The sequence below is a fragment of the Mesoplodon mirus genome (assembly GCF_964341445.2).
Source record: "Mesoplodon mirus genome assembly, chromosome: 2".
NCBI classification, from domain to species: Eukaryota; Metazoa; Chordata; class Mammalia; order Artiodactyla; family Ziphiidae; genus Mesoplodon; species Mesoplodon mirus.
This window is the reverse complement of record NC_138977.1, coordinates 47030372-47053761: the sequence shown is the minus strand read 5'-3', so window position 1 is coordinate 47053761 and position 23390 is coordinate 47030372. Positions and strand designations below refer to the sequence as shown.

General features: G+C 37.8%; 1 protein-coding gene across 3 annotated transcripts; it reads left to right on the top strand.

Annotated features, from left to right (window-relative positions):
- Positions 1-37: 37 nt before the first annotated feature.
- THAP6 (THAP domain containing 6) lies at positions 38-21501 on the top strand. Of its 3 annotated transcripts, XM_082611440.1 has the most exons (6): positions 38-266; positions 957-1059; positions 2289-2496; positions 5880-6005; positions 20317-20380; positions 21323-21501. In XM_082611440.1, exons 2-6 carry the CDS (start codon positions 980-982, stop codon positions 21484-21486), a joined length of 642 nt encoding a protein of 213 aa, XP_082467566.1. In that variant the 5' UTR covers positions 38-266; positions 957-979; the 3' UTR covers positions 21487-21501. The 3 variants fall into 3 exon arrangements, with proteins under 3 accessions (XP_082467566.1, XP_082467567.1, XP_082467565.1); XM_082611439.1 differs by lacking the exons at positions 20317-20380; positions 21323-21501 and adding an exon at positions 17855-19465 and having other exon boundaries at positions 59-266; XM_082611441.1 differs by lacking the exons at positions 5880-6005; positions 20317-20380; positions 21323-21501 and adding an exon at positions 17855-19465 and having other exon boundaries at positions 52-266.
- The last annotated feature ends 1889 nt before the right edge of the window (positions 21502-23390 follow it).

Genomic DNA, 23390 nt, shown 5'->3' with positions numbered 1-23390 from the left:
GTTGTCTGCATTAGTCTCTGTTCGCCTCTAAAGGCAATGACTCTTAGGTTGCCTCCCCTTTTCCCCCCTTAGCTACCCGCCCACACCCTGGGCGTGGTTCGGGGCGAGGAGGAAGGCCCCAGAGGAAGGGCCGCTCTCCGGCCGCATCCGCACCTGTGACAGGGCGGCCCCTCCCTCTCCCGGAGGCGGCCGGAGCCTCGAGAAAGGGGCGGAGCTCGGCCCGGCCTCCTGGCTCTGAGCTGGTCCGGAGCGTGCACAGCCGGCAGGTAGGCACCCAGGCGCTTCTCAGCGTCTAGAGCTCCTTTCTTACGTCCTCTTCTCCTTTACTTCCTCTTCATTCCTTCAGTATATATCCTAACATTTACTTTGTGCCAGTCAGCAGCTACGCCGTGGGGACAAAAGTGAGAAAAAACGCACTCCCCACCGTGCCCTCAGGGAGCTCACAGACTGGTGTCGAGAAAGACGTTCATCGGGGACTGAAATAAATGGAGGATTACAGTTTTGAGAAGTGCTAGGAAGGAGACGTGTGTGTTCCCCGAGAGCTAATCCTAGAAGGGATCTGACTTAATCTGGCTGTCAGGGAAGGTTTCCCTGGGGAAGCAACGCTTGGGCTGGGAGCTCAGCCTAGGTTAGGGTACCAGGAGGAGTCAGTGTGCCAAGGTGTGGTGGCGAGGGAACATGGTGCCTGTACGAAGCGGTGGAAGGGACACGTACCGGCCTCCTAAATGGAAATCGGGCGCCTCAGTGCATCGCTAAATATGACTTGCCTTATTAAAGAGCCAAACCCCTAGAAAATTGTATGAGCAGAGCTGCAGGTTTTGGAAGAAAATATTTCCCTTTGGCTTTCTAACATGATTTCATGTTACCTAAAACATACTGTAAGGTACCGGGAAAGGTAACTATGTTACCCTTAGCTTTGGAGTTAACTAACGCTTACCCTTTTAATTTTCTTTCAGTTCTGGTATGAGTTGCTAAAACCATGGTGAAATGTTGCTCGGCCATTGGATGTGCTTCTCGCTGTTTACCAAATTCCAAGCTAAAAGGACTGACATTTCACGTGTAAGATTCTGCTGTAGTTAAGCCAAGTACTTCTGACTGTTAGAAAAAGCAAAAGATAGTTCTACTTAAATCATCAGTTTTGCAGCCAAATGCTCTACCCCTGAGCTATACGCCCTAGACGTTCAATTTTGAACTTTAGTGCTCAGGTTCTTTTTAAATAGCCTTTTGAGTTGAATTTGAAATGACAGTGATACTTTTACACTTTTATCATTTCGTTTAGAAGCTTAAGATACCTGCAAAGGTATCACAGGCTGATTAACAAAAATATCATCAACCTCATTTTTGCTAATATTATTACTTTGTATTTTAACATAGCTTCTAAGAAGTTCAGTGTTGTTTACGTATAGTTTACAATCTGAAGGATCTTTGCTTAAATATATTCTGTCCTTTAGAAATAGATCAAGCCTATGTTGTAGAGAAAAAATATAAATTACAAGTTCAGGATGGTCCTGAACCAAATTACAACCAAGATGGTCCTAATTTAAAATTTTAGTCATTCTTCTGACAGAATAGGAAAGAAGGAGCAATAAGATTTAATAATTATGCATTTGCTAAAGGTTTATTTTGCTGCTTTTGGGCCAGGCACTGTGCTGTGTGCCAGAGAAAGACCTGCTAACTACTTTGCTAGGTATAAGGAAATCAAAAATGAGTATGTGTACCCTACTGTATTCCAAAAAGGATTTGAACCAGCTGGAAAAATTGGAAAAGATATGGTTATTGGCTTCCAGATCTCAAAATAATTCTGATCTCCAAAATTCCAAACTCTGCAGGTGTTCTCTGCATTCATTCACTAAACATTTATACCCCTGTTTTGCATTAAATGCTGTACTAAGCAACTTTTTTGATGCCTACAGAAGAATGAAAGTACAAGTATCTCTGTTCATCTGTGATAAATTCCTCAGATAGGAAAAGGCCCAAGTGATATTCTTTATCATCTACAGATGAAGAAAAACCCTCAATTGTGGATCTTACTAAAAGGTGTTAAATGTCGTTTGAAACTTTCCTTCTTTATAATATGAGAAAGATGTAAATGAGGGCCATATGCCTGCAGCATGTTTGGTAGAAAAATCTGACTATGAAAACTGAAAGTTAAGAAAGCATGAGTCATGATGGTTTCCTCAATATTCCAGTTCCCAAGAGTAATACCAAGAATCAATTTAGGCACAGCCTTAATTCAAGTATATATCTGTAGTGTTTAATTTTAAAATACTTCTTGTATGTTTTTCTAGATTCCCCACAGATGAAAACGTCAAAAGAAAATGGGTATTAGCAATGAAAAGACTTGATGTGAATACTGTAGACATTTGGGAGCCTAAAAAAGGAGATGTGTTGTGTTCAAGGCACTTTAAGAAGACAGATTTTGACAGAAGTGCTCCAAATATTAAACTGAAACCTGGAGTCATACCTTCTATCTTTGATTCCCCATCTCACTCACAGGTTTGTTTATGAGATACTGCTTACCATCATTACCCACTTTTTTTTTTTTTTTTGCGGTACGCGGGCCTCTCACTGCCATGGCCTCTCCCGTGTGGAGCACAGGCTCCGGACGCGCAGGCTCAGTGGCCGTAGCTCACGGGCCCAGCCGCTCCGCGGCATGTGGGATCTTCCCGGACCGGGGCACGAACCCGTGTCCCCTGCATCGGCAGGCGGACTCTCAACCACTGCGCCACCAGGGAAGCCCCATTACCCACTTTTTATGGTACTATTTAAGAAACTTCACCACACTTGCTACCATTTTTATTGTTTGCTTATTAATTTGAAGCCCATTCTTGAAGTTTTTAGGTTTGTAAACTGCTGCTTAAGCTCTTGTAATGAGTAGTAGGAGAATTTTGCCAGTATCCACTCAGAAATATCTGTATATTACTAGGGTTTGGTGAAGCGGCCTACCTTAGGAGTTGGTATAGCTCAAGATTCGTGTCTGAAAACTGGAGGAACATGAGAGGGTTGAACTGAAGTTCCAAGCTGGCAGTGCTCCTCACACTGCAGCAGAAGTCAAGAGCAGAGCCTCTGACAGCCCCAAAGTATACTTTTAGAGCCTGATACATTCAAGCTTAAAGCCTAGGTAGGACTAGAAGGTAGCAAACCAAAACAGGATTAGGAAAGGAGAAGAGAGGTCAGAAAAAGACAATTAAAGGATTGTTGAAGTAAACTCTGGTTGAATTCTGTGTTTTTTCCTCAGTGATATTAGTGCCGTGGGTGGGCTGCTTCACCCTCAGTATCTCACTGGACTTCGTATACCTGGAAGTGTATTCGCATCCAGGAACTATAGAGACTGACTGATTCCAATGTGGAGAATTCAGGGAGAGCCTGTGGGTTCCCACAACAATAGTCGTGAACCTCCATTGAAAGGTGTCTCCTTCCTGACAGCTGGAAACGAGGGAAGTAGTCCAGAAGAGTGCCTGCTCCCAGGTGGTCTGGGTCACGTTCGCGGGTGTTCATATTGCAGTACCTGAGCTATCCAGTGGAGGCTGCCTCACTTTCTTCCATATTAATAAGTGTACAATATCTTGTGCAACTTGCTCTCAAGGGTTTGTTTCCTATAGCAGGGAGTCATCTGTAATGTTAGGAAGACCTTAAGAAATATGGACATACTAAATCAAATAAACGATAAATTACTAACTTTCAAAAACTATTTCCTAATAACAAGTAAATTTTTTATTATAGGAAATTAGATGATACAATCAAAAAGAAAATTAAAATTAACAATAATCACGTAATCCAGAAATAATACTGTTAACACTCTGATGTGTATCTTTCCAGTCATTTGTATGTGTATGTTTCTATATAAATTCTATATAAATTCATCTATATGTATTCTTACAAAATAGAATTATACTGTATATCCTTTTTATTTTTTGCTTCACTCTTTCGTTCTTTCAACATTCATATAGTGCTGGCTGTGTGCCAGGCACTATTCTAAGCACTTTGCATATATATTAACTCTTTTAGTCCTCAAAACAGCCATAAGAGTTAAATACTATTATTATTCTCATTTAACCACTTGAGAAAACTTAGGCTCAGAAAGCTGGAATACATTCCCCAAGTCGCACTGCTGTTAAATGGTAGAGGCTGGATTTGAACCCAGCCATTTTGGCTTCAAAGTTCACTCTTAACTACTGTTTTCCATGATGTTAAATATTTTTCCACAAGGAGACTTCCCTGGTGGTCCACTGGTTAAGACTCCACGCTTCCACTGCAGGGGGCAGTGGTTCGATCCCTGATCAGATCCTGCAAGCCATGTGGCATGGCCAAAAGAAAAAAAAAAAGACACAAGGACAGTGTGACAAATGTCCTCTTAAAAATATTTTTTTTTCCACAACAATGGCTTTCAAACTTTAGTCTACATAAGTATTATCCAGGGAGCTTGCTTAAAATGCAGAATCCTGTGCCCCTCTCCCAAAGAATTTGATTCAGCAAGTTTGGTTTGGAGTCTAGGAATCTGCACTTTTTAACAAGCACCATGCATGATTGTGTTGCAGCTCAAGGGATCACGTTTTTAAGAGAAACCTATATGGAACATCAATTTTTTAACTAAACTTTATAGTGAAGTCAACATATATAAAGGCCCACCATAAAACTTATACCAATCTGCTTACCTACTACCTACTAGTTATGCATAAAAGTGTCTGTTCCCCCCTAATCCTCAGTGTAAGTTGTGATTTTAACCTTTGGTAAAATTGATAGGCAAAAATGGCATCTTATTGTTTTAATTTATCTCTGAATATTAGAAAATATTAGAATATGAATATTTCTAATATGAATATTAGAAAATGTGTTTCTGCATTTTTTCATATGTTTATTAGACGTTTTTATTTCTTATGTGAATTACTTATTCAGGTCCTCTTCTATTTTTGTCTTTTTCTAAGCTGTTTTGGAACAACACTAGATATTGAAGCTATGGATCATTCAACTGCCATCTATGTTGCAGTTACTTTTTGTTATTTGTCTTTAGCTCACATTATAGGGTTGTGTTGTTTTGTTTTGTTTTGTTTGAAATTCAGACTTTTTTTTGAGTAGTCCTATATTTTCTCTTGTGCTATCTGACTTTAGCCTTCCCCTTTAAGATTATGTAAATATTTCCCATGTATTTTTCTACTTCCTCATTGTTTTCATTCTTACATAAATTTTCAGTATATAGAATTTCATTTTGACTTATTATACATAAAGGATATAACTTTTCATAATTAGTTCATTTTTTCATGATTTATAGCCTTTCTCCACTTATTTAGAATGACACTTTTTATCCTAAAGGCTCTTATCTACATGATCTATTCAGATTTTTCTAAGAGAGTAGTACACTTTTTAAACTATTGTTACTGAGTAGGGTATTTTTAATACTTTGTAGCGTATATCTTCCCTCATTATCACTCTTTTTTTTTTTTTTCCAGAAAAATTCATGTTTCCAGATCAACTTTAGAGTTACTTTGGGGAAGTTCCTTTAAAGTACTCTCAGTAAATTTAAATTTTACTGACTTTTTTTTTTTTTTTTTTTTGGCGGTACACGGGCCTCTCACTGTTGTGGCCTCTCCCGTTGCGGAGCACAGGCTCCGGACGCGCAGGCTCAGCGGCCATGGCTCATGGGCCCAGCCGCTCCGCGGCATGTGGGATCTTCCCGGACCGGGGCTCGAACCCGTGTCCCCTGCATCGGCAGGTGGACTCCCAACCACTGCACCACCAGGGAAGCCCCTAAATTTTACTGACTTTTAAAAGCAATTTCCATAAAAAGAAATATATTAATTTTACTACATACAGTTAAGAAGGTTAAAATTTTTCAAAAGGACAGAAAATCTTCAATGATTGTTATTAACTATTCTTAACAGGGGAAAAGAGAAAAGCTTCATTGTAGGAAAAACTTCACCCTCAAACCCCTTCCAGTCACAAACCACAATCACCAGCTTGTTGGTGCTTCCTCGTGTATCGAAGAAGTCCAGTCCCAGTTCATTTTTGTAAGTAAAATTACCTACTGGGCTAATGTTAATATTATTAAGATGACCATGTCCTCTCTATTAGGATTAAGTTTTCAAAATCTTATTGAAAAACTAGGAGTTTAGGTGTTCGAGATTTTTTTTCAATATGTAATATCCAGAAATACTTCTTCCCAGGGGCATTATAATTTATATATTTGCAATAATGATCCACAGGTAGTTAATCTTTTGTTACATGGTTCAAAGAGTGCTTTCACTAGGATATTTCAACCAATAAAATACAATAATTAATTCTTCCCTATGGGTATTATAGTTTCTATATGGAAATATCTAATTTAAAAAATAGTTATGTCTTTAGGTTTTCTTAAAGGACAGTCGTACACACACATTATTGAAGCTTTATTCATCTCATTGCCTGTTGATGTTAGAACCAGGCCTGGAATCCGGATCTGTTTTACTGTCTTGATTACTATAGCTTTATAATAATTCTTGAAATCAGACAGTGTTAATCTTCCAACTTTGTTCTTTTTCAAAGTTGTTTTGGATATTCTGGGTCCTTTGCATGTTCATATGAATTTTAGAATTACTTTATAAATTTCTACAAAAATCCTGCTGGAGTTTTGACTGGGATTATGTTGAACCTACAGATCTATTTGGGAAGAATTGACATCTTAATAAGACTATTTTATGTCTTCCAACCCATGAATTCATTGTATCACATCATTTATTTAGACCTTTAAATTCTCTCAGCAGTGTTTTGTAGTTTTCAGTGTACAGGTCTTTCACTCCTCTTATCAGATTTATCCCTAAATATTTTATATATTTGGATGCTATTATAGACAGTGTTGTTTTATTTACTGTTAATGTGGGGAAATAAATTGACTTTTTTTTTTTTACTTTTTTTTATACAGCAGGTTCTTATTAGTCATCAATTTTATACACATCAGTGTATACATGTCAATCCCAAACTCCCAATTCATCACACCACCACCCCCCCCACACTTTCCCCCCTTGGTGTCCATACGTTTCTTCTCTACATCTGTGTCTCAATTTCTGCCCTGCAAACCGGTTCATCTGTACCATTTTTCTAGGTTCCACATATTTGCATTAATATACGATATTTGTTTTTCTCTTTCTGACTTCCTTCACTCTGTATGACAGTCTCTAGAACCATCCACATCTCAACAAATGACCAAATTTCGTTCCTTTTTTTGGCTGAGTAATGTTCCATTCTATATACGTACCACATCTTCTTTATCCATTCGTCTTTCGATGGGCATTTAGATTGCTTCCATGACCTGGCCATTGTAAATAGTGGTTCAGTGAACATTGGGGTGCATGTGTCTTCTTGAATTATGGTCTCCTCTGGGTATATGCCTAGTGGGATTGCTGTTTCATATAGTAATTCTATTTTTAGTTTTTTAAGGACCCCCATACTGTTCTCCATAGTGGCTGTATCAATTTACATTCCCAACAACAGTGCAAGAGGGTTCCCTTTTCTCCACACCCTCTCCAGCATTTGTTGTTTGTAGATTTTCTGATGATGCCTATTCTGACTGGTGTGAGGTGATACTTAATTGTAGTTTTGATTTGCATTTCTCTAATAATTAGTGATGTTGAGCAGCTTTTCATGTGCTTCTTGCCCATCTGTATATCTTCTTTGGAAAAATGTCTATTTAGGTCTTCTGCCCATTTTTGGATTGGGTTGTTCGTTTCTAATATTGAGCTGCATGAGCTGTTTATATATTTTGGAGATTACTCTTGTGTCCGTTGATTCGTTTGCAAATATTTTCTGCCATTCTGAGGGTTGTCTTTTCGTCTTGTTTATAGTTTCCTGTACTGTGCAAAACCTTTGAAGTTTCATTAGGTCCCATTTGTTTATTTTTGTTTTTATTTCCATTACGCTAGGAGGTGGATCAAAAATGATCTTGCTGTGATTTATGTCAAAGAGTGTTCTTCCTATGTTTTCCTCTAAGTGTTTTATAGTGTCTGGTCTTACATTTAGGTCTCAAATCCATTTTGAGTTTATTTTTGTGTATGGTGTTACGGAGTGTTCTAATTACAGTCTTTTACGTGTAGCTGTCCAGTTTTCCCAGCACCACTTATTGAAGAGACTTTCTTTTCTCCATTGTATATCCTTGCCTCCTTTGTCATAGATTAGTTGACCATAGGTGCGTGGGTTTATCTCTGGGCTTTCTATCTTGTTCCATTGATTTATGTTTCTATGTTGGTGCCAGTACCATATTGTCTTGATTACTGTAGCCTTTGTAGTATAGTCTGAAGTCAGGGAGTCTGATTCCTCCAGCTCCGTTTTTTTCCCTCAAGACTGCTTTGGCTATTCGGGGTCTTTTGTGTCTCCATACAGATTTTAAGATTTTTTGTTCTAGTTCCATAAAAAATGCCATTGGTAGTTTGATAGGGATTGCATTGAATCTGTAGATGGCTTTCGGTAGTATAGTCATTTTCACCATATTGATTCTTGCAATCCAAGAACGTGTTATATCTCTCCATCTGTTGGTATCATCTTTAATTTCTTTCATCATTGTTTTATACTTTTCTGCATACAGGTCTTTTGTCTCCTTAGGTAGGTTTATTCCTAGGTATTTTATTCTTTTTCGTGCAGTGGTAAATGGGAGTGTTTCCTTAATTTCTCTTACAGATTTTTCATCATTAGTGTGTAGGAATGCAAGAGATTTCTGTGCATTAATTTTGTGTCCTGCAACTTTACCAAATTCATTGATTAGCTCTAGTAGTTTTCTGGTGGCATCTTTAGGATTCTCAATGTATACTATCATGTCATCTGCAAACAGTGACGGTTTTACTTCTTCTTTTCTTATTTGTATTCCTTTTATTTCTTTTTCCTCTCTGATTGCTATGGCTAGGACTACCAAAACTGTGTTGAATAATAGTGGTGAAAGTGGACATCCTTGTCTTGTTCCTGATCTTAGAGGAAATGCTTCACTTTTTCACCATTGAGAATGATGTTTGCTGTGGGTTTGTCATATATGGCCTGTATTATGTTGAGGTAGGTTCCCTCTCTGCCCACTTTCTGGAGAGTTTTTATCATAAATGGGTGTTGAATTTTGTCAAAAGCTTTTTCTGCATCTATTGAGATGATCATATGGTTTTTATTCTTCAATTTGTTAATATGGTGTATCACGTTGATTGATTTGCATATATTGAAGAATCCTTGCATCCCTGGGATAAATCCCACTTGATCATGGTGTATGATCCTTTTAATGTGCTGTTGGATTCTGTTTGCTAGTATTTTGTTGAGGATTTCTGCATCTATATTCATCAGTGATATTGGTCTGTAATTATCTTTTTTTGTAGTATCTTTGTCTGGTTTTGGTATCAGGGTGATGGTGGCCTCATAGAATGAGTTTGGGAGTGTTCCTTCCTCTGCAATTTTTTGGAAGAGTTTGAGAAGGATGGGTGTTAGCTCTTCTCTAAATGTTTGAAAGAATTCACCTGTGAAGCCATCTGGTCTTGGACTTTTGTTTGTTGGAAGATTTTTTATCACAGTTTCAATTTCATTACTTGTGAGTGGTCTGTTCATATTCTCTATTTCCTCCTGGTTCAGTCTTGGAAGGTTATACCTTTCTAAGAATTTGTCCATTTCTTCCAGGTTGTCCATTTTATTGGCATAGAGTTGCTTGTAGTAGTCTCTTAGTCTCTTCTCCTTTTTCATTTCTAATTTTATTGAGTCCTCATCCTCCTTTTCTTGATGAGTCTGGCTAATGGTTTATCAATTTTGTTTATCTTCTCACAGAACCAGCTTTTAGTGTTATTGATCTTTGCTATTGTTTTCTTTGTTTCTATTTCATTTTTTTCTGCTCTGATCTTTATGATTCCTTTCCTTCTGCTAACTTTGGGTTTTGTTTTTTCTTCTTTCTCTAGTTCCTTTAGGTGTAAGGTTAGATTGTTTGAGATATTTCTTGTTTCTTGAGGTAGGCTTGTATAGCTATAAACTTCCCTCTTAGAACTGCTTTTGCTGCATCCCATAGGTTTTGGATCGTCGTGTTTGCATTGTCATTTGTCTCTAGGTAATTTTTGGTTTCCTCTTTTATTTCTTTAGTGATCTCTTGGTTATTTAGTAACGTATTGTTTAGCCTCCATGTGTTTGTGTTTTTTATGTTTTTTCTGTGTAATTCATTTCTAATCTCCTAGCGTTGTGGTCAGAAAAGATGCTTGATATGATTTCAGTTTTCTTAAATTTGCTGAGGCTCGATTTGTGACCCAAGATGTGATCTATCCTGGAGAATGTTCTGTGCACACTTGAGAAGAAAGTGTAATCTGCTGTTTTTGGATGGAATGTCCTCTAAATATCAATTAAATCTATCTGGTCTATTGTGTCATTTTAAAGCTTCTGTTTCCTTATTAATTTTCTGTTTGGATGATCTGTCCATTGATGTAAGTGAGGTGTTGAAGTCCCCCACTATTACTGTGTTACTGTCGATTTCCTCTTTTTTTTTTTTTTTGCGATATGCAGGCCTCTCACGGTTGTGGCCTCTCCCATTGCGGAGCACAGGCTCCGGACGCGCAGGCTCAGCGGCCATGGCTCACGGGCCCAGCCGCTCCGCGGCATGTGGGATCTTCCCAGATCGGGGCACGAACCTGTGTCTCCTGCATCGGCAGGCGGACTCTCAACCACTGCACCACCAGGGAAGCCCCGATTTCCTCTTTTAGAGCTGTTAGTAGTTGCCTTATGTATTTAGGTGCTTCTATGTTAGGTGCATATATATTAATAATTGTTATATCTTCTTCTTAGATTGATCCCTTGATCATTATGTAGTGTCCTTCCTTGTCTCTTGTAACATTCTTTATTTTAGAGTCTATTTTATCTGATATGAGTATTGCTACTCCAGCTTTCTTTGATTTCCATTTGCATGGAATATCTTTTTCCATCCCCTCACTTTCAGTCTGTATGTGTTCCTAGGTCTGAAGTGGGTCTCCTGTAGACAGCATATATATGGGTTTTGTTTTTGTATCCATTCAGCAAGCCTGTGTCTTTTGGTTGGGGCACTTAATCCATTCACATTTAAGGTAATTATCGATATGTATGTTCCTATGACCATTTTCTTAATTGTTTTGAGTTTGTTTTTGTAGGTCCTTTTCTTCTCTTGTGTCTCCCACTTAAAGAAGTTCCTTTAGCATTTGTTGTAGAGCTGGTTTGGTGGTGCTTAATTCTCTTAGCTTTTGCTTGTCTGTAAAGCTTTTGATTTCTCCATAGAATCTGAATTAGGTCCTTGCCAGGTAGAGTAATCTTGGTTGTAGGTTCTTCCCTTTCATCACTTTAAGTATATTATGCCACTCCCTTCTGACTTGTAGAGTTTCTGCTGAGAAATCAGCTGTTAACCTTATGAGAGTTCCCTTGTACATTATTTTTCCTTTTTCCCTTGCTGCTTTCAGTAACTTTTCTTTGTCTTTAATTTTTGTTTTTTTTTTTTTTTTTTTGCGGTACGCGGGCCTCTCACTGCTGTGGCCTCTCCCGTTGCGGAGCACAGGCTCCGGACGCGCAGGCTCAGCGGCCATGGCTCACGGGCCTAGCCGCTCCGCGGCATGTGGGATCTTCCCGAACCGGGGCACAAACCTGTGTCCCCTGCATCGGCAGGCGGACTCCCAACCACTGCGCCACCAGGGATACCCTGTCTTTAATTTTTGCCAGTTGATTACTGTGTGTCTCAGTGTGTTTCTCCTTGGGTTTTTCCTGTATGGGACTCTCTGTGTTTCCTGGACTTGGGTGGCTCTTTCCTTTCCCATGTTAGGGAAGTTTTCTACCATAATCTCTTCAAATATTTTCTCGGGTCCTTTCTCTCTCGCTTCTCCTTCTGGGACCCCTATAATGTGAATGTTGTTGCATTTAATGTTGTCCCAGAGGTCTCTAAGGCTGTCTTCATTTCTTTTCATTCTTTTTTCTTTATTCTGTTCCATGGCGGTGAATTCCACCATTTTGTCTTCCAAGTAACTTATCTGTTCTTCTGCCTCAGTTATTCTGCTATTGATTCCTTCTAGTGTATTTTTGATTTCAGTTATTGTATTGTCCATCTCTGTTTGTTTGTTTTTTAATTCTTCTAGGTGTTTGTTCTTTAATTCTTCTAGGTCTTTGTTAAACATTTCTTGCATCTTCTTGGTCTTTGCCTTCATTCTTTTTCCACAGTCCTGGATCATCATCACCGTCATTATTCTGAATTCTTTTTCTGGAAGGTTGCCTATCTCCACTTCATTTTGTTGTTTCTATGGGGTTTTATCTTGTTCCTTCATCTGGTACATATCCCACTGCCTTTTCATCTTGTCTTATCTTTCTGTGAATGTGGTTTTTGTTCCACAGGCTGCAGGATTGTAGTTCTTCTTGCTTCTGCTGTCTGCTCTCTGTTAAATAAATTGACTTTTGTATATGAATCTTGTATCTGTCAAACTTGCTAAACTCACATATTAATTATCAAAGCTTTTTTAAAGAGGTTATCAGATTTTCTACATAGACAATCATGGTGTCTGTCATTAAAAACAGTTTTATGGTATCCCTGGCGGTCCAGTGGTTAGGACTCCATGCTTGCATTGCTGAGGGCACAGGTTCAGTTCCTGGTTGGGGAACTATGATCCCACAAGCCACGTGGCATGGACAAAAAACAAGAACAGTGTTAATTCTTCCTTTCCAATATGAGTGCCTTTCATTTCTTTTTCTTGCTTTATTGCACTACCTTGAACCTCCAAGGTTATGCTGAAGAGAAGTACTGAGAAATGATCTTTATGCTTTGCTCCTGATCTTAGGAGGAAGTTGTTCAGTCTTTCACTATTAAAGATATTCATATGATATTAAATATGATGTTAACTGTAGGTTTTTCATAACTGCCCTTTATCAGATTGAGGAAGTACCTTTCAATTTTTTTCTTTCAGTTTTACTGAGATATAATTGACATATAGCTCTGTATAAGTTTAAAGTGTACAGTAATGGTTTGATTTATACATATCAGGAAATGATTATCACAGTTGAGTTTAGTGAACATCCATCATCTCATCTCATATAAACAAAGTTAAAGAAATAGAAAAAAAAATTTTTTCCTGTGATGAGAAGTCTTAGGATATACTCTCTTAACAACTTTCATATATAACACAGCAGTGTTAATTATATTTGTCATGTTGTACATTATATCCCTAGTACTTATTTCTCTTGTAACTGGAAGTTCTTACCTTTTGACTGCCTTCATCCAATTCTCCCTCCTCCTAACCCCTGCTTCTGATAACCAGAAATCTGAACTCTTTTTCTGAGTTTGTTTGTCTGTTTTTGAAGTATAATTGACCTACAACATTATGTTATTTCCTGTTATGCAACATAGTGATTCCATATTTCTATACATTTCAAACTGATCACAATAAGTATAGTTACAATATGTCACCATACGAAGATATTACATAGTTATTGACTGTATTCCCAACACTTGTACATTTCATACCTTTGACTCATTTACTTTGTAACTGGAAGTTTGTTCCTCCTACTTCATCACCTGTTTCTTTCCTCCCCACCCCTTCTAGCAATCACCTGTTTATTCTCTGTATCTACAACTTTGTTTCTGCTTCATGTTTGTTCATTTGTTTTGTTTTTTAGATTCCACGTATAAGTGAAATCATACAGTATTTGTCCTTCTCTGTCTGACTTAAATTCACTTAGCATAATACCCTCTAGGTCCATCCATACTGTTACATAGGAAGTGCCTTTCTGTTCCTACTTTGCTGAGAATTTTTATCAGAAAGGAATGTTAGTTTTGTCAGATGCTTTTTCTGTGTCTGTTGAGAGATCATTTGGGTTTTATTTTTTAGTTTGTTAGTATGATTAATTACGTTGATTGATTTGTTTTTATTTTTTTTTTGGCCACACCACCTGGCTTGTGGGATCTTAGTTACCCCACCAGGAATTTGAACCTGGGCCCTTGGCAGTGAAAGCAGAGTCCCAACCACTGGACCTCCAGGGAATTCCCCAGTTAATTTCTTAATGTTAAACCAGCCTTGCATTCTGGAATAAACCCTACTTCTTCATGATGTTATCCCTTTTATATATTGTTGGATTAGATTTAAAATTTTGTTTAGAATCTTTCCTTGTATGTTCACAAAGAATATTGGCCTGTAGTTTCCTTTCCTTTGAATGTCTTTGTCTGGTTTCAGTATCAGAATAATGCTAACCTCAAAGAACGAGTTAGAAAATGTTGCCTTATTTTTCAATTTTCTAGAAAAGTTTGTATAGATTTGCAGTTATTTCTTCTACAAATATTTGGTAGAATTCCCCAGTAAAACTATCTGGGACTGTAATTTTCTTTGTGGGAAAGTTTTTTAAGGAGCATGTTATCTTCCAAGGGATTTTTCCATTTTATTTCAGTTGTCAAGTTTATTAGCTTAAAATTATTCAAAACATTTCCTTATTATCTTTTCAATATCTATAGAATCTGTAGTGATACCATCTGTCTCATTTCTGATATCAGTAATTTGTTTGTTTTCTTTTATTGCTGATCCGTCTGCCTAGAGATTTGTCAGTTTTGTTGATCTTGTCAAGAACTAGCTTTCACTGATTTTTCTCATTTTTCTTTTTTGTTGTTTTTATTTTCTACTTCACTGATTTCCACTCATCTTTATTATTTCCTTTTACTTATTTCAGTAAAATGTGCTCATCTTTCTAGTTTCTTTTTTCTTTTTTTTTTTTTTTTTTTGCGGTACGTGGGCCTCTCACTGCCGTGGCCTCTCCTGTTGCAGAGCGCAGGCTCCGGATGCACAGGCTCAGCGGCCATGGCTCATGGGCCCAGACGCTCCACGGCATGTGGGATCCTCCTGGACCAGGGCACGAACCCGTGTCCCCTGCATCAGCAGGCAGACTCTCAACCACTGCGCTACCAGGGAAGCCCTCATCTTTCTAGTTTCTTAAGATGGAAGCTGAGGTCATAGATTTGAGGCTTCTTCCTTTCTAACGTTGGCATTTAGTGATATTAATTTCTCCTTAAGTATTGCTTTAGCGGCATTCCACAAATTAAATGTGTTTTCATTTTCATTTAGTTCAAAATACTTCCAAATTCCATTTTGATTTGTTCTTTGATCCATGGGTTGTTTGGAAGTGTGCTATATAGTTTTCAAATATTGGGGAATTTCCCTGATATCTTTCTATTATTAATTTCTAACTTAATTCTGTTGTGGTCAGAGAATATACATTGTGTGACTTGAATGCTTTTAATTCTTTTTTTTGAGACTTATAGCCTACAGTATGGTCTGTCATGGTAAACGTTCTGCATGCGTTTGCAAAGAATGTATAGTTTGCTGATATTAGCCAGAATGTTCTATAAGTGTCAATTAGGTCAAATTGATAATGTTCAAACCTGCATTCTTAATTAATTTTTGTCTACTTGTTCTATCTTTTATTGAGAGAGAGCTGTTAATCTAGTATACCTGTGGATTTGTGTAATTCTCCTTAAATTGTCAGTTTTTGCGTGTTACATTTTGCAGCTGTTATTAGGTACTAAATATTTAGTATTCTTATGTCTTGATAAATTAACCCCTTTATTTTTAAGAAATGGCCTTCTTTATCCCTGGTAATATTCATTGCTCTGAAGTCTACTTTGATAGTAACATATCCACTCTAGTTCTTTGTTTATTAGTGTTGTTGTAGTATATCTTTTTCAACTCCTTTACTTTCAACCTGTTTGTGTCTTTTTATCTTTAAAGTGCTTTTTTTCTGGGCAGCATGTACTCTTGGGTCTTGATTTTTTTAATATAACCTGATCGTTTCTGCCTTTTAATTGGATTATTTAAACTCTATACTTAATGTGATTATTATTACATTACTTTAAATTTTTTTATATCACATTACTTAATGTGATATGGTTTGGTTTAAATCTGTCATCTTACTTATTTCCTGTTCCATTTGTTCTTTGTTCTCATTTTCTTCTTTTTTTGCCTTCTTTTGGATTAACTGAATTTTTTTTACAATTCCATTTTATCTCCTTTTTTTCACTCATCAGCCATAACTCTTTGATAGTTGCTTTTGAGTTTATAGCATCCATCTTTAATTTACCACAGGCTACATGATAAGTGATATTATTCCACTTAGCATATAGTATATGAATCTTATCATAATATACTTTATTTCTCCTCTCCAACCTTTTTTGCTACTGCTATCATACATTTCACTTTACATATGCTATGAACCCCACACTATATTTTATTATTTTTGTTTAAACAATAAATTATCTCTTAAAGATATTTAAATAATATAATATTTAAATATATATTATTTATTATGATAATAAATCTATTAACTTTATTATAAATAAATTTAAATTGTAAGTTTTATGTCCGGGTATCCTATTTGATTCTTTTTTAATATCTTTCTTGTCCCTGCTTAACTTTTAAACATATATAATACAGTTTTAATAACTTTGTTAATTCCCTTGTCTGCTAATTCTAACATTTGTGAGTTCTGGGTTGGTTTCTATTGATTGGTTTATCTCTTATTATGGCTTGTATTTTCCTGCTGCTTTGTGTGCCTGGTAGATTTTGAGTGCCGGATTTTACTTTGCTGGATGTTGGATAGTTTTCTGTCCTGTTTTCTTGAGCTTGGTTATGGAGTTTGGTTATTTGAAAACAATTTGATCCTTTCAGGTTTTGCTTTATTAGGCAGGACTAGAACAGTGCTCAGTCTCAGGCTATTTGTTCTCCACCACTGAGGCAAGACTTTTGTATACTCTGCTCAGTGCCCCATGAATCTGGTCTGCCTGGTGGGAGTAGTGTCTATGCCCTGTGAGCTCAGGGCACTCCTGATCTTTTCTGGTCACTCTTTCCTCAACCTCGAGCAGTTTCCTACAAGGAAATACTGGAGCGGGAGCCTCTGAAGATCTCCAAGTTTCTCTCTGTGTGTAGCTCTTTCCTCTCTAATACTTTGCCCTATGAACTGTAGCCACCTTGGTCTCCCTGGATACTTTGCACTATCTCCTCAACTCTATCTACCAAACTCTACCTGGGTTTCCTCCCCTTGCACTGAGGCCTAGAACTCTCTCAAGGCAGTAAGCTGGGCAATCATAGGACTCACCTCTTTGTTTCCCAGCTCTCTGCAGTATCTGTCTTCGTTGCCTGATGCCTGTTTATCTTCAAACAGTTTTACATCTTTTGGCCGTGTGTTGGGGTTTTTTTAGATAGGAGTCAATCCAGTCTGTTATCTCATCTTGGCTGAGAGCAAAGTCCTCTTCACTAATTTTAATATTAAGTAACAGCTTTTCAAAATTATTTTATGTTACATTTATAAGATATGCCAGTGTTGTTTTTGGATGAAGAAAAGTCTATCCAGCAGACATAAACGTAACCACAATAAATACTGAGAACTTAAATTATCTCTTTAAAACCCCAAGACCAGAGTCCTCTCTAAATCCATAACACCCAGCCTGAGGACCTGCTTCAGTGCTCCTTTCCTGTCATACCTTATAAAGTGAAATATTCATCAAAATAAAGCAATTCAGTTAAAAGTTAAAAAATTTAAGTTTTTGTGATAGGTAAAACTTAAACTTAGCAGCTGCACACTTAGGGACCAAAAGCTGTATAGTCATTGTGAATGTCATGCTGTTCATAAGCAGATACCTACCTCCAGGTGAGAAGTACTTCCCATCCACAGGATTCTGTACTCCTCGTGTATGCCTGGCCTTAGACAAAGAGGGAGGCCCTAGGCGCCTGAAATACTGTTCTACCCCCATCCTCTTCCTGTGTTCTTTAAACCTCTTAGTATCACCAACTTAAAGATCTTCTCTAAGTATAGTAAGTGGAGAAATAGCTGAGGCCTAGTTATAGTTTTTTATCTCACTGCTTGTCTGTCTGGTTTAATAACTTGGTGTTTATGTTTTTAGGAACATAGCTACAGTGTGATGGACAGTCCAAAGAAACTTAAGCATAAATTAGATCAAGTGATCAGCGAGCTAGAGGATACCAAGAAAAGTCTGCGGAATGTATTAGGCCGAGAAAGACGTTTACAAAAATCATTGAGAAAGACAATCAGGGAATTAAAGGATGAATGTCTCATCAGCCAAGAAACAGCAAATAGACTGGAAGCTTTCTGTTGGGAGTGGTGTCAGGAGAGCATAGAACAAGACTATATTTCCTGAAATAATTTCATGTTATGTTCTACCTGAAATTGTTATTGGTACAGCTTTTCAGAAAATGATTACCATCATTAAATAATATCCATCATTTAGAGTGCTTCTTTGGATCCTCCGCAGCGTTACGCATTAGTGTTATTACCCAAAGGCTTTTTTTTTTTTTTAAGATGTGCAGAAATTTGTGCTGGTTGTCATGTTTTTGGGTGACTTGGGACAATTATGTTTTTATAGACCTAAACTAGTGCCAGGTCACTATTGTCAGATGTTAAAAATCAAGAAGATTCTGTAGGACTAAGGAAATGATTTCAAATCAGCCACATTAAGCTGTAATAGTAGAAACTGGACACTTTAGCAGCATCAGATTTTTGGCTTCAAAGGAGTACCTTTGCTTATGTAGGCTTTATGGTAAGTACGTTGAATTGTACTTTAACTGTATTTTACCACAAAGCAGAATTCATTTATAACACATGTCCATTGTGGATCCAATCCAAGGTGCTTTTGTTATCAGTAATACCAAAAGATCTTTTTACAGGGCATCCCATGGTACTGACCTTGAGAACAACATATGGTGCAGATCTTTTGGCTTTTAAAGTTGTTCAGAGCCAAGTTAAGAAGACCCCTGATGAGGTCTTGTTTTTTCGGTACAGTACATCATTTCTCCTCACTAGGAGTACTTTGATGTAAACCAGCATAGCTTTAACAAATTTTTAAAGAGGGTCATAAATCTGATTTTCAAATGGTTACTCTGACAGTTCTGAACAGTTTGTTTCATGACTGTTATTTCATCATAAAGGTATATCTTCAAAATCTGAATGCCAGTAGTAACTGGATACTGTTTTGTATTTTACAGAAGGTAGTGTTACTAACGTTTTTTAAAATATGAAATGCAGAAGAAACCATTAAAAATAATGATGTGGCTCTTCTAGTTAAAATAGGAATTGGAGAGAGTTATAATATTTTCCTTTAATTAGGAGAGTAGATTACTATCCAAGAGCTTTTATTTAGAGAAATAGATAAGTAAACAGCAATTTTAGAATAACTTCTTACTGAAGTTACAAAGGAATAACTCTTAGTTATTTTCTGATTAATCCAAGGGTCAGAAATTTAGGTTCATCTCCTAATTTCTTAGTAAAAACAACTGAAATGAAGAGTCATAAACACTGTGGATCAGAACAAAATTACTAGCCCAAAGCCAAATTCTACTTTGAAACGTGTACATTCATGAACTTCATTCACACGTCCATGCTATAATAGTTACAATTTGAATATCAGTTATTTCAATGTGTTAACTAGAAATGAGCTGCATTTTTTGCTAATGTTCATTGTAATTTTATTTGTGTTATATTAATATCATTAAGGATATGGTCACTTGAATTTTTTTATATTTAAGAATTTTCTGTTTTAACACGTTACATTTTCATATAGGATTCCAAACCTTCCCTCTAAATGAGATTTTACCCACATTTGAAAGATTAGCATTATGCTAAGAAGAAATCATGGGGGCCCTATCTTTTTACTACCTTAAAAAAAACTCATTACCTACCCATATTTATTTGAGTTATTTAATTTTGAATTCATAGTGGACACTCTAATGGGAAGTTTGGGTATGATCTTAAGTTTTATGGAGATTCTGTGAGAGAGATGGAGACTCTTTCCCTCAACCTGTTTTTGAATTTAAAAAAAATTAAAGTCAGTCAACAGTGGAGAAAACTAAGAGGATAGATCCAAGCACAGTATGTCCAAATCCTAGATCTCTACTGGCTGCTTAGAATAAATCAAGCCCAGAAGACCTTTCCAAGAATCTGTTCCCAGTTTCTGCCACTATCGTCACAGTTGCCGCAGTCACTTCTACTACTAGTGTTCACAGTGAACTCAGCTTTTGTGTTCTTTTTCATTGGTCTTAGTATCATCAAGAGAGAGAGAACTGTGGGCAAAGTATTGGTATCATCAAGAACCCAGAGCTGCCCACTTGCCATTTATTTTTATGGAGAAATGATTACCAATAGATAGAAATCTGACATAAGAGATAGGGTCCTCCCTACCTGCCACCCAAACAGATGCCTGAACACGGTACATACCTCAGTCCACTGTCCCCAGAGATTCCAGCTTAGCCTGAGAAGGAACTGTCCTGTGCAGAGCAGAGCCAGTCATCCCCCATCCAGAGGTTCCTTAAGCAGCCAAGGCCAACCTAAGGATATCACTTTGCTTTCAAGCTTGGAATAGCCTCTGGATCCTGGAACAAACCAATACACCGGTTCAACCTCAGCACCAAATCAGGTACAAAGGACTTGATATGGCATTTTTCTCCATATCAAGTTTAAATTTCTTGAAATGGATTTTGGTTGCTAAAGATAATCACAATTATACCATAGTCATTCATTTGAGAAAAGATGAAATGTATTAAAAATATATATTTAGTTTTAATAAAAAGATAAAATTATTATAGAAACAATTTGAGTGGTGAAGAATCCATTATATAGTTGAAGAATAAAATTTTTTTCCAGTAATGTTCTCTACGTGGTTTTTATACATTCAGTTATTCAATAAAATGAGCAGAGAAAAATTGAGAGTATGTATACAGTGGTTTTGCTTTAACTTCTGCTACATTTTTTCCTCCACCAATAACTGTAATATCTTAGAGTCTGCTAGGTTAGGTGACCCAAGTAGCAGGCCTGCTTCCACCACAATATGAATCTGCCATAGACCTCTTTCCTTTCAGCCTCGCTCGAAACTGGCAGCCTCATGTCACCAGTATATAACTGAGAGCAGTATTCTTAGATTTGTAATACACTGCCGCCAGAACCCAGAGAGGCTTATTAGGCATTGTGCTTCCTTATTCGTAGTAGGAGATGCAAGTTTTACTAATTTGTCTTTTACTTCAGAGGGCATGTCCTAGCCTGTCCCTGGTCACTGGACACTCCTCCCCCAAAATTTTACTCATGTGGTAAGTAGGCCCCTGAATTTCATGAGTTTTATCTCACCTTCTAGAGCATATGTACTTTATCAAGGCCTCAAATTTACTGGTCACATCTTGCTCATCCCATTTGATTAACATAATCCATCAATATAGTGAACTAAGTGATTTTCTGTAGAATATCTACCTGGATTAGGTCTCTTTCAATTATAACAGAAGCAGGAGAGTTATAACGTAGGCTGTTAACATCACTTTTTATTAATTCCATGTGAATGTGAACTGTTTCTGATCTTGTTTTTTAATAGGGATGGGAAAGCATGCACCCAACCGATCACTGATCGCATACCACGTACCCAGAGCCATGTTAATTGACTCTGGCAAGATGTCACATCTGGCACACAGCCGTAGTCAGGGCTACTACTTGGCTGAATTTGCTTTCGTCTGCTGTCATCGTGCAGCATCTATCTAAATATGCAGGAGCCAGAGTGGTGAGTTAAATGGAGATATGATGGGGGCCACTGCTCCGACATCCTATAAGATCTGTAAAGGTGGCACACCCCACACACAAATCTGAAGCTGAGGGGTCTGAAAAAAAGGAATCAGCATAGCAGGCCTGAGACTGCTGTCCATAGAAAGACCTGATTGCAAGGTTGGCTCTTGGCTGGCATCTGGGAATTTGGATTTCAGAAGGGTTTCCACCATTCCCTAGCTGATAAGAGGGGCTCTCTGTGCCTCAACAGTTTGTAGAAACAATGTGGTTTATGCCGAGCACATTTGATAATGTGCTGATATTGGGGAATATCTTAGGCAAAGAGTACCTACGTGAGCAGCCCCAGGGAAATTTGGACATGAGCTTCCCTGGTAGGCAGCGTTTCCTATGTGTTGTCACAATTCCATGCTACAGGCATTAAGTACTGCACTGAGAGAGGACTCTTGGAAGCTTACACCTGATTACCTTCAGACTTTGATTCCTCAGACTGCATTTCACCATACTTCTAAGAACTGTCACATCTCCCGTTTGGAGATTTGCTCAGGAGAAACCATGGTGCCCATGCTCCCACATCCCTCACCTTCCTCCCAGCTGTACTTCTGCTCATAGAATTGTGCCTGATGCAAAGCAGGAGCTGGAAGAGATGGAGTAGGGAGAAGAAAATGTCGGACCAGTACAAGGAAACCTCAGAAGCAGAAGCCAGATACAATCTGTCATCTAAGAACCGCGTGGGGGTCCATAGTGAGCACCAGTAACAGCAGTTTAAGAGGAAATGCTGAGAACTTAGCACATTCAACAATTTCACAAGTATTTTTCAAGTTTTAGGAACTGTATGCCAGAAAATGTAGGCACTAGAGAACCTATAAAGAAAAGACCAGTTCCTACCCTCAAGGAAGCTAGAGACTAGTAAGACGTTCCAAAAGTCATAATCCAGGGACACCAAGGAGTGCGTTTCAGGAGGATGGGCTGCCTGATGCCTTTCTCCTCACTGTGCCCTGCTTTATTAGTAGACACACATGTGCAATAGAATTCATACCGCAACATCTTAAAGTATAAGCGCTTCAGTCTCAGTCTCATTCATTTAATATTTATCTTAGGCATATAAAGAAGTTTATAGACTAACATATTTAATATCATAACCCATCGAGTGTGCCACTTTCAAAGCCCCATACACTGTTGCGAGGGATACAAAGATGATTAGATGAAGGAATTCACAGCCTACAGGGACGCACGTGTATGTAACACAAACACAGAGAAGTGGGCAACGTGGTAGGACCGTGGCAATTAAAGTAGGTGACTGAAATTAATGGAGCCTCCAAGTTCCAAAATGGAACTTAAGTGTGTCAGTGTGGGCACCTTAAAAGGTTCTGTCCAGGGCCTGGATTCTGTTAGCACCCTCCTCAGATGTGAGAGTAGGAGACCCAACCACCTGGGGAGAACCAAACAAACCTGGGTTCAATTCTCAAGCCAGTCAGTTTATTACATATGGGACCTGGGCCAAGTTACTGAGCTTCTCTGAGTATTTACAAAGTGGACAGTAATACCTTCCTCACCCTGTTGTAGTGAGAATTATATTTAACTGGTTGTAAAACAGAGACCATACAATGAGCTTTCCATACATTATTTTTCTCTCTTTAAATTCCATGGCAGGAGCATGGGAAAAGGAGATAAGAACAGTAAGAAGGGCAAAACACAAGAAGGGAAAATAAACTTGATAGGGAGATAGGGAATAATAGTAGTACAGGCAACAGTGGCCAGTTGAGCTATTTGTGCCTTAAATAAACTTTCCCTCTCTGTGGCAGCTCAAAAGCAGGCAAGGAACATTGTCCCACTGAAAGGGAAAATTTTATTTAATCATATCCTCCCACATCAACCCTGAAAAG